The sequence below is a fragment of the Natrix helvetica genome (genome assembly GCF_964273705.1).
Source record: "Natrix helvetica genome assembly, chromosome: 1".
NCBI lineage: Eukaryota > Metazoa > Chordata > Lepidosauria > Squamata > Natricidae > Natrix > Natrix helvetica.
This window is the reverse complement of record NC_138548.1, coordinates 198,347,678-198,369,909: the sequence shown is the minus strand read 5'-3', so window position 1 is coordinate 198,369,909 and position 22,232 is coordinate 198,347,678. Positions and strand designations below refer to the sequence as shown.

General features: G+C 41.1%; 1 protein-coding gene across 2 annotated transcripts; it reads right to left on the bottom strand.

Moving 5' to 3' along the window:
- Window positions 1-9: 9 nt before the first annotated feature.
- LOC309383362 (ceramide kinase-like) lies at window positions 10-21,145 on the bottom strand. 2 transcript variants are annotated; one of them, XM_081935834.1, is made up of 13 exons: window positions 20,858-21,145; window positions 12,373-12,480; window positions 11,148-11,273; window positions 10,242-10,370; window positions 9,840-9,936; window positions 7,943-8,091; window positions 7,281-7,355; window positions 6,805-6,957; window positions 5,610-5,715; window positions 5,305-5,387; window positions 3,310-3,509; window positions 975-1,162; window positions 10-354 (listed from the first exon to the last, which is right to left on the bottom strand). In XM_081935834.1, the coding sequence occupies exons 1-13, from the start codon at window positions 20,973-20,975 to the stop codon at window positions 291-293; spliced, it is 1,596 nt and encodes a 531-aa protein (XP_081791960.1). In that variant the 5' UTR covers window positions 20,976-21,145; the 3' UTR covers window positions 10-290. The 2 variants fall into 2 exon arrangements, with proteins under 2 accessions (XP_081791960.1, XP_081791961.1); XM_081935835.1 differs by having other exon boundaries at window positions 9,840-9,903.
- Window positions 21,146-22,232: the final 1,087 nt, after the last annotated feature.

The window sequence follows — 22,232 nt, the reverse complement described above, 5'->3', positions numbered from 1 at the left end:
ATGAAATACGGGAGCAGGGGGGCTTGGAGCTGTATTGCCAACGTAGCACCCATGCCTCTGCTTTTCCAAACCAGGGGAAGGCAGCAGCCTCAGTCAGACAAGAGCTGGAGCACCACCTCCTTATGGAGGAAGCCATCTCTGATAACTGAACTTTCTCTCAGGCTCAGTTTCTGTCCTGGAACCTCTTAGATTCCATTCCTAATCCATACATATATTAGGAAGCGGCTCCCTTGAAACCGTGGTCTGAAGTTCTCAGCAAGGAGCTTTGCCTTTCATCTGGCAGAAAACCTCTAGGATATGCTGGGTTGCTGTTCAATTCCACGAGCAAAGAGATGGATGAGGCTCCCGTGTACTCTTAAGGGGAAAGAAGAGCAGAAGAAGCACTTGAAGAATAAGGATAATTTAAAAACCAAAACTGCCCCCTCTTAACACCTGCTAGGAATCTTAGCTACCTTCCAGTTTATATTTTCTCTAAGCCAGGGCTGCACAACTGTTTTCAGATCGAGCATCACATTTGGCCTTTTTAGTCGTATGCTGCAATCTGCATGCTAAGAAGTCGATAGAGGCTTCTTATTTAAGGTGATTGCTCTCTGTGCATTTAATAATCTCCTCCTCCTGTTAACCTTAAACATTGCAACTCAGTGGGCAAATCTGAGCCAGTGAGCAAGAATTGCACCTTTTTGGGAAGCCCCCCTCCCCTCCCCCAATTTGGGAGATTGCTAGTCAGACCAAGCTTCCATCTTCTTCCCGTGCTCTGCCTTGTTACTGCTATTACTCATTTCTGCCCACATTCTTCAATCTCATTCTGGGTTACTGGTTATTGCTGTGATCTTTTTAGGACCCCGCTGAAGGAGCCCCAAATTTCATACTTGTGTTTTCCATTAGTCCGTGCTGGCCAACTGTGCTCCCCCCCCCCCCCCGTGCCTTTGAGATTCAGTACAGGAATCTTTGAACCACCCTATCAGAGGACCTACCGAATGGTGATATCAGTGTGGTTCAACGTCTCTCCATCGCAGGTCCAGCAGCTGACCAGCGGCTGTCTTTGGCAAATTCCCCCACAGAGTATGCTCTGTTCTTGTGCAGCTTGTTGCCTTTCTTCCCCTTTGGGAGAGGTGAAGCGAACAGCTCGAACCCGGTACACACTCACAAAGGGCAGGGCAAACTGTGGGACACAATTGCATCTCCTGAGCAAAAGCAGCCCCTTGTCTCTAGAGTTTGGGAGGAGCTGTTACAAATATCTCTGCTAACAGAGCGGAGAAGAGCAATATTTGCAAGCACCTGGAACTTGGATGTGGTGGTCAACTTACTGCAATATTTAACTTGACAAAATAGATGGAGAGAAACTTACTAAATTTATTAATTGTAATTGAGTATGGTTTTTAATCCAAAAAATGAAACTTTGTGGGTTTTTCTTAACACAAGTGTGCATTGCTGAGGCAGGAATTTGCAGTAGAAGCAATCAAGCAATGTCTTCAGGGCACTGATATTCAAACAGCTGATGTCCCTTTCCAAAAATGTATTCCTAAGTAGCCTTTACTCTCTGAGCAAACCTGCTACATATTTAAATTAAATCATTGCTTCTCAACTAAGGAGGTCCCTAACCTTAGCATGATTCAGTACACTTCCTTAAGCGGGTTTAGAAGGGGGACACAAAGGGGTTTCATTTAAATCCAGATTCTGCCCATATGGTAAGCTATAGAAACCACCAAATGTGGCTTACTTCACTGTCCATTTTATGTTGACATTCATACTGAACTGTTAATTCCACATCTAATTAAATATCCTGATCACTCAATTGGATTCTATTTGAACCTACTCTCAGATTCAAATGACACTATTTCCTTAAGAAGGCCAAAATCTGTTAGGTAAGATGCATATCAGTTTGCCAAATGTGTTTAGCTAATTAATATCAATTTTATGTACGCAAGTATCTTTATGGACTGATCATTGACTACAATAAAGAGTCTATTTTGTTCTGTTCTATCTCTGGGGAAGGATGTCCCCAAAATCTAGCTGCCCTTGAAATAAAAATCCAATATGCATTTTTGGACAAACGACCCCACTAGAACTTGTCTCAATCTAGATATAGGAAATGAGCCTTCCAGACAAAAAAAATAATGGCCAAAGGAATGGACAGTCTAAAATAAATAGGGAAAAATGGATGACAGCAGCTCAAAGAAAAGGCTATCTACTGTATGTTCTATCCCAGTGATGGCGAAACTTTTTTGGCTGCGGTGCCAAAAGTGGGAGCACAGGGTTGTGCGCCGGTGTGCCACACCCATAAAGCAGCGACACCCCCACACACATTTTTGCCATGGTTTTTTCGTCCTTCCTGGGACCCAAAGGTTTTCCAGGAGCCTGGGGAGGGTGAAAACAGCCTCCCCTGCTTCCCTGAAGGCTCCGGAGGGCAAAAAATGGACATACGGCCAAACCGGAAGTCACCATTCCTGAACTTCCGGGTCCCCTGTAGGTCCGTTTTTTACCCTCCGGAGCCTTCAGGGGCCTTCAGGAGAAGCTCTAAATTGCAGACTAATTCTGTCTGAGGAGAAGTGTTACCTCAATAGGATCTAAGATGGAAAGTCCTTGGTAGAGGAGAATTTGAAACGCATAGCCACTCAATTTTGTCAGAGTTGATTGTCAGTTTGTTCTTCCCCATATATACTGAAACCGACACAACATCACTTTATTGGCCCAACATCAAGGTACAGTATGTAGCTGGATATAATCTGTATATCTACATATCTGGCTTTGTACCAACAGAAGACCTTCCCCAGTAGATCATGTAGATCTTCATGTAGATCTCAAACTAGAAGGATGAGAGCATTGAACTTGTAACACCCGATATGTAAGGGGACCTAGGCGCAACCTCTCCCGCCATCAACGCTGACAGGAACTGGCCCTTTAAAAAGGAGAACTGCAGAAAAGCATTTCTCCCACTTCTAATGCTCACAGTTGGTCAAGAAAGATACCATAGCCAGTAGCACTGAAGACTGCTTAGAACTAAGGGAGAATCAGAATGACTGCATCACAACTTTGCCAGACGGACTAGGATGCTGAGTCTCCCTCAGACCTGTCTGTCCATCCACCCCTGCAAGCCCTCTCTCCTTCTCAGTTGCCCTCTCCTTCAGAATATGTAGTGATAGACGATTCTACCCTCCAATCAGCACAGGGCTAGAATAAATACACTTATTTTATCATATAGCTCTTTGCATGGATACCTGCAGAACCATAACCATGAAGACTTAATATTCTCTCTCTCTCTCTCACACACACACACACGTCTATAGGAAAGCAGCAGGTCACGCATACCTGGTCTGAGCAGTTGGTGTGCCGATTCAAATGCTGCAGGAAGGAGAAGACTGAGCATTTGTGCACCAAGATAAGGTCAGCAGTTCCATCAGCCAGGTGGGCACAAGGTGAGAGACCCTTGGGGCTCTTAGGACAGGCACTGCTCATGCAGGTCAGGTTGACTGCCAGGAAGCTACCATGAACTCGCTGCCATTCACTACCTGGAGGGGAGAAACAGGTTTATCTTGACTAGCTTCACCCAGGAAGCTCCTTAGCCGGCCAGGGATCCAAGTAAGAGTGATTATTACTAAGGGAAAAGAACACTTTGTTGCTACTTTTTGTCTACTACAAGGCTTTTCTCCAGGGACAAGTCCTTCTCATTTTCTGAAATTATGCTGACTAGACCCAGCAGTTCCAGTCTGAGATTGCCAAAAGCACATAAGATTTGCCTGGTATTTTATTTCTGCAGAAACTAGGGTTCTTCAGATGCTCCCTCTTCTATTCCACCTCTTAGAAAGAAAGCAAAGCAGCTCAGACCAGTTGTGTTTGTGTTTGCTGCTGTTTGCAAAATAGAGGCACTGAAAAGAGAAACCGCCTGCCCGGCCTGTTCTCTTTAGTTTGGTTTTCCAGGGAAAGCAAGTAGCCACTGAAGCATAAGACAGACTGCATGGCAAGGGGTCAAGAAACAGCAGACAAAATATGCCCCGTAATAACCTTTCCAAATGCATAACAGGATTTCTGTTTATCACTTCAAGCCCTCCGAATCCGTTAGCTACGTAAGCATTATGACATTATAAAACAGTTACTAAATACTATTACTAGCATTAGTATCGTTCCTTGTTATATAGGAGAATCCTAAATTTAGAAAACTGGAGCTTGCTTAAGATAGCCCAGCAAGCTGGGAGCAAAATGAAATTAGAAAGATTTTTATGTCAACAGTCTCTCCCCCCCACCCCTTTCGACCAGCTTCAGACAAGGGAGACTAAATCAGATTATTTGACTAACCTAACAAGACATGAGCTGGAAATATAATCTGACCCGTGTGTGTGCATAGCTTACTTTTTAAAAAAAAATGCTAGTGAAAGCAGATTCTGTGAGGAGGAGTAGCTGGATTTTTGCGTCTCTCATACATCCCTCAACCTGGTTTGTCAGATTTGAGGCCTCATTGTCCATGGACCACAAAGAACTGGTGCAGCCAAATGGACTAAGATTAGATTTGAAGGCTATGAAGCTTAGCCAGTGACCCAGGGTGAAATGCACACTCTTGGCCCCAGACTAGCCCCAGTATGGAGGGGGTGGAGGGGGTGAGCTACAAATGCTCACTTAACTTATAGCAGTATTTCTAAACCTCAGCAACTTTAAGATGGATGGACTTTAACTTCCAGCATGCTGGCTGGGGAATTCTGGGAGTTGAAGTCTACTCACCTTGAAAGTTGCTATGAATGACAAACACTCACTGTTATGTATAATAGTTTTCCCTCTGATCCGTTTTGCTAGGGGGCGCTGTGCTCGACGCTGATTGGTTGACTGTTTGACAGCCGGCATATATAAAGGGCTGTCAAACAGGGCTCAGCTGTTGCCAGTTAGCTGAGACGCACGAAATGTGAAGTGCCGCGTTTGTCCACCCGTGTTCTCCCAGCTAGAACACTCACGAATGAAGGCAAATATACATGTCCCAGGACAATGCTGCAGGATCCAATCTGGGTCAGTGATCAGGACCAGAAGTTTATCTTCTGAGCTTTCAAACCTGTGCTGGAGCCAATCCTCAGGGAACTTCTCTCCTGAGAATGGGCTCCAACACAAGTCCGAAAGCTCGGAAGACTAGACCTCTGGTCCCAGTGACTGACCCAGGTTGGATCCTATATGAGAAATACTGCCTTATAGGCTTCTTGTCACAAGGATCACAGCAAATTTAATTTTCAGTTATTAATTAATTTGCAAGATTAATTTACAGCAAGATTAATGTTCAGTGTCAATCCTTTGTGATTAAAAAAAAAAGTGTTTTGGTGCTTTTACCTGCCTGCTTTGTGAATTCTGAAAAATTTTCTTCCTTGCTTCCACCCAGAAGGTTTTTGCTAGACTCAGAACAGACCATGCAGCTGAAAAGGAAAACAATGGTGTTATAAGCTGTTCACGTATTCGTCTTTCCCACTTAGTCCTCTTAATGCATCGCAACCCAATTTTCATGATTCCTAGACAGTTGGGAATTATGGGGTCTGTAGAAGAATTGGAGAAGGCTGCTCCACCTCTTTCTGCAGTTAATGTTCCTGGACTTTGCCCACGGTTGTAAATCCCATTGTAGCACTTTCCCCTCAACGTACCCTGTCCGGCAGCGTGACTGATCCTGCGGATTGGTGTCCTCTGACTCTGCTAACTGGAATTCCACAGTGCCTTCATAGCTGCGGTTGCTTAGCACTGCTTTGGCTCCTGAAAGAGGAAGTAATTGAAGGGAGGGTTTGGGCTGGGTGTGTTCACACATATGCATAAACACTCACCACCACCACTCTTAGTTGGAAAATTCACAGAAGGTTTAGGTTCTTTTATTTTTAATAGTTTTTCTTTCGTTCTGGAGTATCGTGGGCATGTTTTAAGTCAGTAGGTGTTGAATGGTGAAAGGTACAGAAAAGAAGATAGCTTGTAGTATCATCTGTGAGTGGTTTTGCAAGAATCAGGCAATTGACACAGAAATCACAGCTGTTGTTACAGACTGAGATGGGAGGGACGACTAAAGTTCTATTTGACAGGGAGATATAAATAAATAAAAATAAGTGATCATGTTTTTCCCCCCGAAACACAACTGCTCAAATAGCATCATGTGTATTTCAAAAAACACTTCAGTCTGGATATAAATATAGACTGAAATATTTAATGACTACATGGATTGACAAATAATAATGGAAAATTATATTTGGAGTTGAGGATGATTGGAAATTCTATGGCTAATGGAAAGTAGAAATGTCTTATATGAAGTAATGAGTTTGTTTTTTTCTTTGACTTAATCCTTATTCTTATCCTTTAGAGAATGGTGATATAACTTTATAAAGACTTATTGTTACCTAGTATATAATTATGGATGTAAAGAAACAAGGGTTGTCACAAAAGAAAGAATACTAATGGTAATTTGAACACACAATGCTCAATGAAATATTTAACTATGTTTAATGGATAATTAGTGACCTTATTCTTAATTGTAAAAACCACTGCACAAAAACTTGTAACCAAACGACATGCTTGATGAAATTGTGTTTTTTTTTACTTCCCTGCTCTTGTTCTGTTTGTGTTGTTTTGTCTTTTTTTAAAGAAAAATAAATAAAATTTATATATATTAAAAAAAAAACACTTCAGTCATTCCTGAGAACTGGAATCAAAACTGAGGAGTACTTTCTTACTAGGCCCCTTGAGCCTGTATTTCTTTCAAGCCCATCAAGAAGAATTTCATGTTTATGAGCCTCCGTTTTCCTTCCCCTCTCCCCAGATCCCTTTATCCAGCTGTTTTCTTCTTCTGCCGAACGATACCTGCAAAGGTGTAGCGTGCTGGGCCCATCCAACGGTGCTTCTCACTGGTGCTTGCTACATCGCCGTAGAAACCGTAACCAGTCAGGGAGACGGAGTAGCGCAAAAGCATCCCATCGTGCCAAATGCTGCAGACATCCAGAGGCTGGCTATCTCCTGGGAAGTAAAGAAAGGCATGAAAAAGAGATCAGAAGAAAACACTCCACTTTCTCACTCCATTTTAGCTATGGGGCTGGGTATCTACAGGCCCACCACCTTTTCCCAGGGAAGCCAATGTTTCTGTTTTCAAGCCTAAATGCAAATATCTAGCCCCACTCTGAAGTGATCCAAGCGGGCATCCAATTTTATTTATTTATTATTATTGCAGAAGCATAGATATTTTACTTCCAAATCTGGCTTTCCAAAATTCCCTACTCAGGGCAGTTTTAAGGACCATACTCTCAACAACCACAGAAGGATAGTGCGCGCTGGCTAAGCACCTATAATGATGTGCAGAGCAGAGGTGACGGGGTCATTTGTTCCCACGGTTGCAAAGCAGACACAATCTGTAGAACCTGGAATAGAAACAGAAGACGACTTGCTGTAAAATAGCTCAGTGTCAGGCCTGGAGTTATATTCCTTTTAGGATCTTTGGCCTGCCACACACTCTATTATTTTACTATGCTGTTTCATCAGTGGGGTAATTGGGAGGGGGAATAGTAAGGAGTAGAATTGTAGAATGTGTTGTTGTCAAAATATAACATTCCTTTCTAGACGCCCAAGGTCATCCTTTGTCTTTGTACCTCTGCACCTGACCGGAAGTGGATGGGTGGAATTGCCAGCATGGCAGTGGAAGATTGGACCATGTGATGAACGTGTGGGGGTGGGGGAAAGGTCTTGAACTTTTCAACTGGGTGGAAACCCCAGGAAGCTTTTAGATTCGGGTTTTCCACAGATTGTACCAACATGTCTCTCTTATTAAATTGGAACTTTGAGGAAAGCTCTGCCTTGGACTCTGATTTAATTCTGGATGATATTTGGAATGCTGACACTCAGAAGGTTGTCTGCTTCCCACCCAGGCCCTTGGATTCAATTTTAGTCATTATTTCCCAACTCTTAAAGAAAGCCGGAAGTCCTATTCTTGGGGAGCTACTGGCCTTACCTGCAGGAATGATGCCGATGCGAAGTCTTGGGGACAGAAGCTCTGCATCCAAGTCCTCTTCTTTGAGCTTCCCTGCCTTCTGCTGGGTTCGGTCGATTAAAGCATGCATCACTTCATTGAATGTGCCATCGCCTCCTACACTTACCAGCCTGGAATGGGATGGAGGTAATAAGCTAAGTTATAGGTAGTCCTCAACTTCCAACTTCAATTAAGCCTGATCATTAGGCTTGTAAGTCATGATGGCGGTAAAGCAGGTCACTAAGAGATTGGACCCAATTGTACCACCTTTTTTTGTGGCAGTTATTAAGCAAGCACCACAGTTGTTAAGTGAACCAATTGTTTTGTTTTGTTTCACTAATATTGATTTTCCTGTTAACTATTTGTTCATTAATATAACATACAAAAGATAGATCAACAAGTTGCTAATAGAGTTAGTAGTTTAAATTTTTTTGGGAAGGCTTGTTTTTTCACAAGAGGTGGGAACTAATATTGTAGTAATATATTAATCTGTATTCAACTAGAGGGGGTAATATGTGTAAATTGTCTTTTTTTATGCTCCATTTTAAAGTTTTGTTTTGTGGTTTGTGGTTCCCCCCCCTTTTTTTTTCCTTTTGGATTTTTTTGAGTCCTGTATTTTGTATTTTAATCTTGCTTTGAATAAAATAAAAAAAGGTCAAAAGAGATGGGACACAATACAAATCTTTTAAATAAATAAAATGAAAATACATATATTTAATACCTTTTTGTAACATCCTTCAGAATTTTTAAATTTTTATTTTAAAAATTGAAATAAATATTGAAAAGGCCAGAAACATTCTTGTTCTTAAAGCCATTTAGAAACATGATCTAAATCAAATGTCTAATGTTCATAACATCTTAGCGTTTTTCTAACTATAGTATTGTTTAAAAAATTTTAGCCTAATTATGGTAGAATCCAATATTTAACCTGGTTTTATAAAGTCTATGGGGATTCTCAGTCATCCAGGTCATGGTTATCTCAAAGGTTTTTTCAAAAGGCAACTGGGCTGTTTTTTCCTTGAGGAAGGCATTTTGCTTCTCATCTTCTGTTTCAGTTCTGACTCAAGTTTTATAATCTGCTTGTGAATGTGAGAGATCCTGCCTATGGAGGGGAAGGTGACATGATGGACTACAGTGAAGCACCAATATCCCAGAAAGCATGGAGCACATTCCAAGGAATGGAGTGAGACAAGAGGTATCACAGCCTGGAGCTGGATATGAGGCAGAGGAAGAGAGCTAGGATAGCCACTTCTCAGAATCTCCCAAGGAATGACTACTAGGGCTGTGATGGTGAACCTATGTCACGCATGCCGGAAGTGGCATGCAGAGCCATCTCTCCAAGCATGCGAGCCATCACCTGTTGCTTTTCTGGGTTCTAGCATGCCAGTGAGCTGGTCTTCACATGCGCCGGAAACCGGAAGAGCAGCCGCCTGGTGGGTGTGCACGCGATGGGAAGATAATTTTCTGGTTTCTGCACATGCATGCTCACCAGCCATCTGGTCTTCTGGTTTCTGGCACACATGCGCATGAGAAGACTAACTGGCCAGTGCACATGTGCGCACTGGGAACCGGAAGTTCATCTTCCCGGCATGCGCAGGAACACCAAGCAGCTGCTGTTCCAGTTTCCAGCTCGCCGGCACGCTCCCGTTTTGGCACTCAGGGCCGAAAAGGTTCACCAACACTGCACGAGGGTGAGAGAAGTAAGGGTTTAGTTTGGCAAGAGTCTGTTTATTGTCTATAAACAAATAAGGAATGAACCCTGGCTGGATTGTTCTACCTCGTTCTTGGGCTTAGCCTGACAGTGAATGAATTAATGAATTACAGCATTTGGAATTAGCTAGTTTTCACCATGGTTGGACTGGCCAACAAAGTTACTTACCCATCGATGCCACAGAGATCTTGCTGTAGGATGTAATCACGAGCCTCATTCGCATGGCACGTCTCTGAGAAGATAGTGACCGGAAGAAAGCAGGAGACTGTTTAATAGGAGCCACCACCCTTCCATCCTTCCAAGGTCAGTAAAATGAGGACCCGGATTGTTGGGGCAATATGCTGATATTTGTAAGCGTATAAATAAGCACTATTTGCTCAGATAGTGCTGTAAAGCACTGTGGAGCGGTATATAAGTCTAAGTGCTATTGCTACAGTATTGCTAAGTGGTATGGTGTTACAAGACTCAGACAAAGGATGGAGCAACAGCAAAGCTGGAAGCTATTGGAGATAAAAGAAGTCCACAATGACATGGAAAGAGGAATTAGTGGAGAAAGATAATGGGACTCACCCACAACTTGAGCATGGATCCCTGCCAGGGCAAACAGTGGAGCCACTTGACTTTGATAGATCTGCATTGCTTGCTTACGTCCCCCCACTGGATTGATGAAGACAAGGAGACTCTTGGGCCGTGTAACACCTGGAGCAGAAGGAAGAGAAATGTAAATGGCTGCAGGATGAGGTCAAAGTACCATCTAGTCCAGCATTTGGATTCTCTCAGTAGTCAATCAACACCGCAAGTGTGCATGAAGAAAGAGCTCTCTCTTTGTTCCCTTAGGGTTTGTATTCACAAAAACTCTGCTGCAGAACAAGGAAGATCAAATTAACTGTCATTTCGTGTCAGAGATGAAAGGTTGGGCCAAAAAAGGCTCCTTCAAGTTGCCAAGTTTGCTTGGCAACACGCAGAAATGACTTGCTGTTGCTTTCTTTCAGAATCTAGTCTTTTTTTTTAATTAAAAATTTTAATAAATTTTACAATTATCACCCCCCTTACCATTCAGAATCTAGTCTTCAAGCTTGGTGTTTGTGGGAGTCTCCAGTTCATTTATTAACCTGGCTCAACCTGACTTAGCTTCCCAGCCTGAACAAGGTCAGGCAGTTGCCTTCTGCACGACAAGACTTCATTCAACACCAACTCAAAACTTATTTTCCATGACATTTAAAAGAAAAAAAAAACAGATGACCTTTGAGCACACGCCGTACAAAATACCTTTCCCTTACTACTGACTAAGAGCAGTTCAGACCATTTCTTGATCTAATCTACCTTTGCAGGGGTGACATTGCCCTACTTGCAATTAAGAGAGGTTCCCTCATTCCCTTTTGGAAGCCATATCCTACCCACTTATATGCAACCTGTCTTTGCATAGCAGCCACACTTAAGAGGGCCAGGAAAACTTCAGTTGGGCTAATAACTGACCATGATAATGAATCCAGGTCTGAAGGGCACTGACCCAGTGTGTTGCTAGCGGAGATGTGGATGGGGCAGTGAACTCCAGCACTCCAAGGTTCCAAAACTCTCCTTTTCCCCTCTGTATAAAAAAAACTAAAAAGAAAGAAAGGGCGGGGAACAGAACATTAGAGTGGTTTTTAGAGGATTGATGAGTAGGATCAGATTGAGTGATTGCTCAGAAAGTCAAGAATCTATTTTGCATGTGAAATTATGCACCTTTATTTTACACATACATGCAAATATCTTGAAAAAATGTATTATTATTGAGTTCTCAGATTTATATATTCTGTTTTTTTCACCAGGAGCTCAAAGTGGCATACAAAGCACTCATCCAATCAAATCAAAACTTTATTATGATCATAGACCAGCATATGTATGTATGTATGTATGTATGTATGTGTGTTACAACCCCTGGTATGGCCAAATATGGGAGGGAACTCACTACTCCCCCTTTCTGTCTATCGGCTCACTGCAGGAGACCATCCAGGCAGAAAACCCTGGCTCAGCTGATAAGGAGGAGAGCCTGTGGCTTAGTGGCTAATACATCTGCCTAATATGTAATACAGCCCAGGTTCGAATCCCAGTAAGGGTATGGCTAGCTGATGAGAGCTAAATAGCTTGAAATAGATCTATACTAGTCTCCCTTTGTTTATTTATCAGCACAAGTACCATATATATATGTGTGTGTGTGTGTGTGTGTGTGTTGTGTTGGTGTTGTGTTTATATATATATAAGCCTTGTCCTTGACTCTTTTGTTGTGAAGCCTGTAAAGCCTAGCTTGGAGTGTGTACACTAGAGCAGGTGTCTCCAATCTTGGCAACTTTTTACCTGGCAGACTTGAATTCTGGGAATTGAAGTTCTCCTGGCTTAAAGTTGCCAAGGTTGGAGACCCCTGCACTAGAGAAGTGCAACTTTGGATCTGGCCTCCATAACATAAAGACTATTTGTTGTCTCTCCACTCTTCTCCTGCAGTCAATCAAAGTAATAAGAAACAACATGACTTATTTAAAAGAATTGCTCTGAACAAAAATGGAATGGACTCCCCTGACAGATGTTTCAATCACTCTCAGCATGCAGCCAAAGTTGTAGCCCATCTACTCCAGATTTCATTTTTACTTAATTGTGGGGCCCTCTTTATGCATGATAATATCCAACTACCTAGATGCTCTAAACCTGGATCCATCTTACTCACCTGTGAAAGAGTTTTCATCCCTAGTAGATTCCGAAATCTCCTTTCTGTTACTGGCTGTTCCAAGCTTCACAGCAACTATCTCTTGGATTGGAATGCAGAATCCCTCATCTAGAAAGGAGAGAAGACAGTTGCTTTGCTAATCTTTATTTATGGAATTTCTGTCCTGGTTTTCTGCTTCTTCAACAGCTGTGAGTGTGGGTTTGGTGTGTGTATGCAATATTAATACAGTCAAAGTCAGAAATAAAACCAAACATTTAAAGCTTGGCAGCAGAGATGATAATAATTCTCAGAAGATAAAAACTTGCTTTAGTCTGAGGGCAGGGTCTTACTGATCAAACTCCATGTAGTTGTCTTTTCTTCTTGACCTGCTGCCATGGTGGAGAGCTTTTCAATAACACACCATCACTAAAATTGTCACAATCTGTCATTCAACTGCTCACTCTTGAGTGCTGGCTGGCTGGCAATTCATAGAAAAGCATTACTTGTGGGAGAATCCATTCTTTTCATCAAAGTTCAGAAAATATTTGTCAGTAGGAAAGTTAGCATTCAGAGCTCCGGGTTTTTGGGGGTTTAAGTGGACATAAGGCACCCTCCTGGATTCTTTATCGGTTTCCTTGCTCATTCTCCTTCCTCCTAACAAATTATTGCTGATTTGTTTTGTCATATATCCAGTAACTTCAGGGAAGGAAAGCCATGGAACCAGGAGACTCCAGTGTCTGGTGATAAGATCTTTACAGAATTTCAGACCTCACCAAGAACCTAACCAAGTTGATCTAAGGACTTCAAAAGTTCAGAAGTGTAACTTCTACCCTTATTTCCAGAGATTTAATCCCTTTACAAGGGATCTTGAAGAAACTAAAACCTGAGGAGTTGAAATCTAGCAATCCTTTGTATTAATTTCTTCTGTTTGGGTGACAGGAATTTCATAAATGGATTGGAGATGTCTCATAAAACCGGAGCCACTACTAGTAGTTCATTCTTAACATCACAGAATGATTCTGATTCTCATGCCACATATTTTATTTACTATTTTGAGGGCCCCAATTATACCTACAGTACTTCTGCTCTGTCTCAAAAAAAAAAGCCCTATACAACTTCACAATAAAGTGGTCTAAGTCCCAAACTTTCATAAAATACACATTCCTTTTGTCAAAAGGAAAGCTCTTTCTCCCAGTAGAAAGCTGTCAAAGCCAGAGGTTGCTATGTGTGAAGTGCTGTTTCCCCAAACTCCTCCTCCTCTTCTCCTTTTTTGCAACTGACTCCATATTACGGAAAATAAGATAACTGACCATGTCATTTCTAAGAGTTTAAGTTCATCCCTTTCCGGCAGTTGGCCAGGTGAATGAAAATTCTGGTCAGGCCAGTAATCTTCTGCTTTTAACTCAATGCCTATCAGACATAAAACCAACCGGATTTTCCCAGACCATTAAAACTACTATGGCTTGACCCAGAGGGGCTTCAACTTGAAAAACCCGTTCTGGGATCCAAATGTGTTTGCTGGGAGGAAACTGCTGTGATGGAAACTGCAAAGTATGTACTACGTCTTCTTGGTGAAATCCAACCCCCATCGTCAGTTGGTTAAAAAAAACACCTTGAAACTCATGTCTTCCGTCTCCTCACTTTCCCCCTCTGCACCTGGCACTGGTGTCAGCCTCAGGGGAAGTACTTGCAAACACAAGAAGCTTTGAGTCAACTTGGATATATAGGTGGTTCCTCTTGACAATACTTTTGTCATTATTTTCTGCAAAAAGATTGAGTAAAGACCTCATAGCCAAGATGAGCTAAAAGAAGAGTTGTGATAATTACCAACATGGTGTTTTTAAAATAAAAGTATGAGCAAAATCATGACTTAGGGCTGTGGATAGGGAATTAACAAAATGGCTGTTCCATGCACTCCCCAATGCATCTTGTTTATCGAAGGGTTAGAGCAAAAAATCTGCATCTTTAAGCATCCATCCTATGTTTTTTCTAAACCTCCCAAGAACATATTGTGAGGTTGTTCTCTATTCAAAGGATCTCCTCCTATGTCTACTTTTGTTCTAGTTAAAACAGAAGCATACAGTAATTATTTACATATTTTACCTTTTTTTTTGGAAATACTTTATCCAGGTTCATGTGAGCTTATTCCCTTGCTTACACAACATTTCATAGTGTTTTCCTTTCTTTTTATTAAAACATCATCCTATTAAGGCTAAAAGAATCTTCTGGGGTATATAATTATAAATGACCTCACATTCACACAAATCATGTTATTGACACATTTCTATATTGAGGCTTTTAAAATAATTTTATACTAAACTGTCTAAGACACACGATCTACAGTTAAGATGCCAATTAAGCTTTCCTTTTAAAGAGCTGACGTAACATATGGTACTCCCAGTTTTATAGTTTACTTTATGATTAATATCTCATATTTGGCAGAAAAACATGAAATTTTGGATAACACCATTTTCATTTCAAACTTTAAAATATTCTTAAGTGAAGCATCTTTGTCATTTTTTAGATACAAGTGAAACTAAAATTCTCAGTTTTCGGGAATATCTGTACATTATTACCTTCACAAATGTCAAGCCAGCTAGAAAATACAAGAGGAAAAAAAAGGAACATCCTAATCCATCAACAAACACATCATCTCAAGCATGAATAGAACATAATATATTGCCTGCAAGGCGAAAGTATTCCAGATACAGTGCTGAGCACTTACAGTTCCATTAAAACACACAAATGATTTTATGGTTTTAACAATATTGACATATTGTTTTATTGCTTTAATGTCATCTAGTGCCAGGTAAAACATAAACCGGGAATATGGGTTGTCCTTAGACAAGGTAGCTGCTAGTTTTGTCTTCCTCAGAATGCAACTTGGTTCTTGAACTCTTAGACTTGGTCTGAATAACAGAACAGAGCTGGAAGGGACCTTGGAGGTCTTCTAGTCCCCTCATCCGCTCAAGCAGGAGACCCTATATCATTTCAGACAAATGGCTGTCCATTCTTTTCTTAAAAGCCTCCAGTGGCGGAGCACCCACAACTTCTGAAGGCAACCCATTCCACCGGTTAATTGTTCTCACTGTTAGGACATTTCTCCTTAGTTCTAGGTTCTAGGAGAAACTTCCCAACAGTGAGGCAATTAGCCAGTGGAACAGCTTGCCTCCAGAAATTGTGGGCGCTCCATCACTGGAGGTTTTTAAGAAGAGACTAGACAGTCACTTATCTGAAATGGAATAAGTTCTCCTGCTTTGGCAGGGGGCTTGAATAGAAGACCTCCAAGGTCCTTTTCAGCTCTATTCTATTGTGCTGCTTCTCTCCTTGATTAGTTTCCACCCAGTGCTTCATCCCTTGCCTTCTGGTGCTTTGGAAAATAGGTTCAACTGCCTCTTCTTTGTGGAAGCCACTCAAACCCCTTTTTACTTCAGAGATGTTGTACACCTAATTCATTACTATTTTCCTCCAACTTGTTGTGCTAGTGTGTTTCCTCTGTCGCTATGTGTTTGTCTAACATCACTACTGGCAGATACGTAATCTGCTGACTACAGACTGGAGCATCTGAGAGAAGGATGGCAAAATGTTATAGTTGTGATCTATGGAGATCGCACAGAACTTGTAGGACACTTTAAAGAGGGACAGTGTTGAAGTTCGGGAGGGGAGAATAAATTCAGAAAGATGGTCCTGCAAAGTTTGAAGCTATTTAGAGAAAATAGGTAGAACATCCTTAAAAGATTCTTGTCTAAGAATAAATATTAGTTACTGCATGGTACAAATGCAAATATAAATTGCTAATGTCCTACAAATAATGTGTTTTTCCCAGCAAGGAGCAAACCACTTCCTTCTGCAAGGTAAATAAAATCTGAACTTTCCTTAAAGAGGTATTAAAGAGGTATAACAAATCAGAACCAACATTTTCTTTGTTTACCTTTTTTATTTAATGTCAAGTCCTTTGAAGTTGCAAGTTCAGGAAATGAAACCTCATTAGATTTCCGGAATGAGCTTTATTGCTGTAATAAAATCTTGAAAGCATCCTACAGCAATTCTCCAGATCAACTTGTACCTAGCATGATTAAAGTGGAATTGCCTCTTTCTCATACTTCTCCCCTCTAAAGAACTACGGATTTTTTTTTCTTTAATGGTCCAAATCTCTACTCTCTTGCTCCATCTTCTATGTTCTCAGGGTATGTTAGATCCATCTCATTTGAAGACACAATTATTCAAATAAAGAATTCTCTAGAATACCATAAAAGAATACAACATCACAATTCAAATGCATTCTGGTTATGAGAACCAGAAATCAAATACCCATGGTTGATAATAACACTAGTGCAAAAGCAGTTCAAATAATAATTGACTGCAAATAACATACGAGTCCTCAGCATCTCATAGTTGCAAAAAAGATGATGAAAGTTTTAGGTTGCATCAAAAGAAGTGTAGTTTTTGAATCATGCAAATTCTACTTTATTCTGTGTTAGTCAATCAATTCTTGAGTACTATGTCCAGTTCTGGGCAGCAGGACTAGAACCTCAGAGAGCAATGAGGATTATTGGGAGGCTAGAAAGCTAAATGCTACGGAGATCAAATAGAAAGAATTGGGAAGGTTTCATTTAAGCATTCTTCAAAGGATATCACTGTATCCTCCAAGTTATTATAATTTAGCTTCCTATCCTAAACAGTGTGTGTGTGTGTGTGTGTGTGTGTGTGTACACATGATGAGCTAAAGGTATTTAACAATAAAAGATATATCACCTATGATCTTTGCTCTTTCCATTGCTAAGCATTTAAAAATTATAGAAATGAATGGAAAAAGTGAAATTCATATGTTTCAAGAGCCACAGGTTGACATTTCCAAGAACTCGCTGAAATAAACAAACATCTCCACATAAAGTTAGATGATAATGTACCGGTAGTGGTGACTTTTTCCATCCTTGAGTTCAGGTTAACTTCAGTCCCGCCTTATACAGCATTTTTGATGCTAAGCAAAATTCCTCATCAATTTGATATCATTTTGTTAAAAATTCTAATTTCTTACTGGAGGGTTAGGAGGCCAGTTATACTGAGAGGATTTGGCTGTTTCTCATTATATACGCTAAATGATCTTTGTTTATTACTGAAGGCTGTCCTTTTTACTCCAGAAGTGGAGAAATACTAGTGCCAGGAGGCTGGGATGACCCTTTGCACTGGCCAGTCTGTAATAATCTGGAGCGGCAACTTTTGCAAAGACTGCCTTGCATTCTTCCTTATTATATGAGAACAGGGCTGCTACAAAGGCACAAAAATGGGGGAAAGAAAAAAGTCTGCAAACCTGGCCAGCCTCCCATGTTCTGCCAACCATGGATATGAAGGCATCTGAAGTCCTTAAATATACCACACAAAATCCTAAGTATTATTATTCCCATCTTCCTCTGAAATGGAAAGGACCAAAAAGAGGCATCTTCTGAATTGGGGGGGGGGGGGGAAAGCATATTAGCGACACACATATAGATGTCTCAACCAGATTTACTCCTCTATAAAACATAAACTGGGCAGAGTCTTTCCTCTCGAGCCCCACTGAAATTAAATTACACTTTACTGAGCATTATAAGCTCAGGCAGACTTGCTTTTTTTTCAGAGGCACTTATTCACAGATAGAGCTAAGAAAGGATGTTGTTGCTCAGACCAAAGTCTACTCATAATGGTTTACTTTTAGTCAAAGACTAAAGCAAGCCGTACTCCCCCACCCCTTTGAGTTCACATTCCCTCTAGGTTCTGCCAAGATAATCATTACCTTCAGGAAGGAACTATTTCAGAGCTGAGTGGATATTTTTACCTTGTTTATCTGCTAAGTTAGGAAAAATATTAACCAAGACTGAGCATTTCAGTCATTAGCTAGGAACAGGTACTACCAATTAACAATGCTAATGAGTATTCACAGTTCAAGCTGCCCCTCCCCCTAAGGCAATGGCCTGTTTTAGTCCAAATGCCCAACTAGGAGGAAACAGGTTGAAGTGGGTTGGGTACCACTTTCCCCTTACTATGACAAGGCGACAATTAAAAGCATGGAGCTCTGAAGCAGACATTCAGTTTGAGAGAGCCTGCCCCAACTACGTTTCTCCCAGATGTTAAGGCCAATCTTGGTAGTATATAATGGGATTAAGGCCAATCTTGGTAGTATATAATGGGATGGGATCTTGATAGAATATAATAGAATATAATGGGAATCTTGGTGGAATATAATGGGATACTTTAAATTTTGTTTGTTACTGCTCAAAGTAAGTAGAAAAATGCTCTAACATTTTCTAATTCACATGCTGGTAGAAGGGGGAAAAAATCGGCCTTCAGAAAAAGTTGATTTTCTAAATTCTGAAGGACATTTCCAGATTCATTATCGTTTTAAAGTTTCAATCCAACTTCTAGGAAATTCTACACTGTTTGGCCTGGTTTATTAATTTATTTTTTGCCAAATGCACCAATAAAAATATTCACTAGTCTTATTGTTACAAAGACAGCACTACTGATTTATATCTGCTTTGTGTTAGGTCAGGAGCCTATGTGCTGTGCTTACAGCAAGATAATAATTGGGACTAAAGGCCTTCAGAGATGGAGGAATTATACTAACATTATTCTGTGTCCCTGGATGCTAGGTGTCATTAAGGCCAAGTATTGATTAACATCTTTGAGAAGGATCTTAAAATGTAAACCTTGATGAAACCTTGATAAACCTTGATTAATGGCCTAATTTTAAATTTTCCCCTTTCTGCTTTTAATCTGAGTATGTATCAGTTTCAGTTGGTTGTAACAAGATATTGCCTGACTCTGGATGTTAGATTCTAATAGTTTGTTTTCAATAGCTATAGATACTTCTTCAATTAGCTTATAAAGCTGCAATACTGGATTTCAAATATTTTCCTTATGTAAGTTTCCCCCACCCTATCATGTTAAACTTCCAAGAAAACTACTTCCACACTGCAGATAATTCAGATACAGTCATCTCCCTGGGGTCTGCTGGATCTCATAGTTTATTGTGCATCTGGATATGGTAAAAATATCAAAATGGCAGCTGCAATGGTGCAATTGAAGCTTTGCTTGTTTTTTTTTAAATGTTTTAAAAGAGGCAGAATTTTGATTGTACTGTTGCAACTGCCATTGTCACTTTATTTACGGCACCTACTAACGCCCCTGCCTGCATCCTTTGCAAGTGAATCATATAGCGCAACTAAGTCTTCCAGAAATATTTCTCTTGCAGGGGGTAATAATTGTAGTAGTATGCAAGCTTGTCTGTCACTGATAAGCTACGGTATTCTTTTGTGAAATCCAAAACAGAGCAAGTGCTAAAATTGATTGGATAAAAGCACAATTTGTATCGACAGCAGCTGAATGAACTGACTGGATCAGCTATGGAATTTAGAAATAAAGGTCATATTAAAAGGGATGCCTCATAGGCTGCTCAAGGCCATGGAAGAAAGGGATTGTTGTTCCCAAAACAGTATCTGCAAGTATCTCTAAAATCAATCTCTCAGTCTTCCAGTTAAGCACATTTTAAGCAGCATGGAAGCCTTGGAGAGTCATTCGCATTCAAAATAATCAGCATGACACAAATACAAAATGAATTCTGTATTGTTCCCTCACAGGCTAAGGACATTGGAATGGACTGTAGTGACACCCATTTTGCTACACCTCCTTGGGACTAGTTTGGATGTATGGATAGGGGGATGGTTTTGTTAATCTGGAGAGGATGCCTTATCTAGGAAAGTCATCTGGAACAGTATGTTATAAGGGGGAAGGAGATATTATGAAGTTCAAAGCCTGCTGATCAGAAGAGAGCCATCTGTTGCTCTAAATGCAACTCCTATAGTCCCATACTTTGGCCAACAATGTGGTTTGATGCACAAAACATCTGGCATTTATTCTCATTGGCTGGCGTATCTAACGCCCCCCCCCCCTCAAAGCCATTTATGGATCCACCGAGAAGCACAGAATCAAAAATATCAGAATTCTGGAGCACCTGGATAGGGCTGTGGATTAGGATGAGGCTCCAAGTCATTTCAACTCCATCCCTAGTATAGTTTTGCTAGAGGAGGACACGGCCACTCTTTCTACTTTCCCTCCCAAGTGCTCTTCAGCTATGTTGCTTTATAACACCCCCGTAGTGGAGACACTTATTGAACTACAACTCCCCTCCAGCCAAAATGGGATGGAAGTTATAGTTCCATATTTCTGAAGATGTCGGGAGGGGGAAGGTTGACTCCTTCAGAAAGAAGGAAAGAAAGAACAAATTCACAAAGGAAAAGCAAATTCACAAAGGAAAAGGAACCTCCCAAAGGCTCCTAACGCTGGGATTGGGTTGAGAATGAGATCCGTACTCCCTTTAATCCAAGACCCGATAGGAGCCTATCGGCAGTCGTCCTCATTCCCGGGGCCACCTACCTAACCCCCACCCCCGCATTAACAGATCTGGGGGCGCAAGCACCACCCAACTTCCCCCTTTTTCGGGATGCGAGTAAAGAGCGGAGAGACTCACCGCTCGTCCGGTTTACGAACTCCGGAGTGCCTAGCAGGAATTCACCGCCCGGCGGTAAAGACACCAAAATCCGGCCTCCTGGAGTGCGCAGCGGGCAGCGTAGAAAAGTTTCTCCCATGGCCGGGATTGCGAAAGGCTCCGTTTGTAAAACCGACGGCAGAGATGGATCTTCTTTCTCTCTCACCTCATTCCCGCCGAGCGCCTTTATTTCTCTCAGGCTTAGATCTCCGCCTCCCCAAGGCGGAGAAACCCCCAGAAACCCGCCCCGCTTGTACCTGGTGTCGGCGATCTCCTTTCTTCCCTCCCTCGCCCTGTTGCAGGGTGCCCAGAGGCGAGTCTGCCTAACGTTCCCCAGATCTGGCTTCTTTTTCAACGAGAAGGCATATCCAGGGAATGGCCTAATATTATGAACATTTCCTCCAAATGTTCAGTTGTAGACTTGTCCTGGTGCTGTAAACTCAGAAAGAGGAAATTTGAGGTTCCAGCCAAACTGTTGGGGACAGAGGACTTTCCTTAGAGGAAGAGCATCCCAAAGATACCTTTGCCTCATTAGATAATCCAGTTTGGCCACTGTCAGTTTTCATTTGCCTGCAGCATCATAGCATTTATTTCCCTGTATGTGTGCAAACATTTTTTTTGCCTTGGGGTTTTAATCACACAAATGTAAATTTATTGAAGAAATAAGTTGAGCTTGAGAGTTAGTGCCGGTTGAGGAGGAACAGGGGGAGAAAAACTATGTTGTCCTACATCTTTCCTAATTGGGATACTCAAGATCTTCTGAATTAGGGGGACTTGAGCTGATCTCTTAAGTGTTCCCAGTGTAACTCTCTGGAAAGTTATAGCTCTATTGTAGCTCAGCAGCATTTGGCAGTCTATAATAGTATCACCTCTATTTTTAAGAAGATTTGTAGGGAAATGAACCATTTCATTCTGTTCTCTTCACAGAATGTCTGTTCTCAGTCCAGAATCGCAAGTCTCTTGTGGTGGTTGAGTGTGGTACCTATCATTTTGTCCTTCAAGAAACTGGTGAGAGCATTCTTCTTCCCAAATAATAATTTAATTAGGAAATTAACATATTATGTCTTCACAGTGGATTGTTTTTATGAATGTTTTAAGTTCAGTATATTTTAACCATTGTAACCAACCTGATTTTGCACCAGCAGGAAACATTCAAAGTTAATAATAAACCTAGATCAACCAATCAACCAGATTACACTTAGATGACTGAAGTAATCTCTTTTCTAAAATGATATTTTCATTGCTCTGACCAAGACTGTCCTTTTTGATAGGAAATTAGATAAATAGGGCAGATTTGGCAACTGACCTCCTACAAATAAAATCTGATAACAAGTCAATATCCCTGGACAAATTGTAA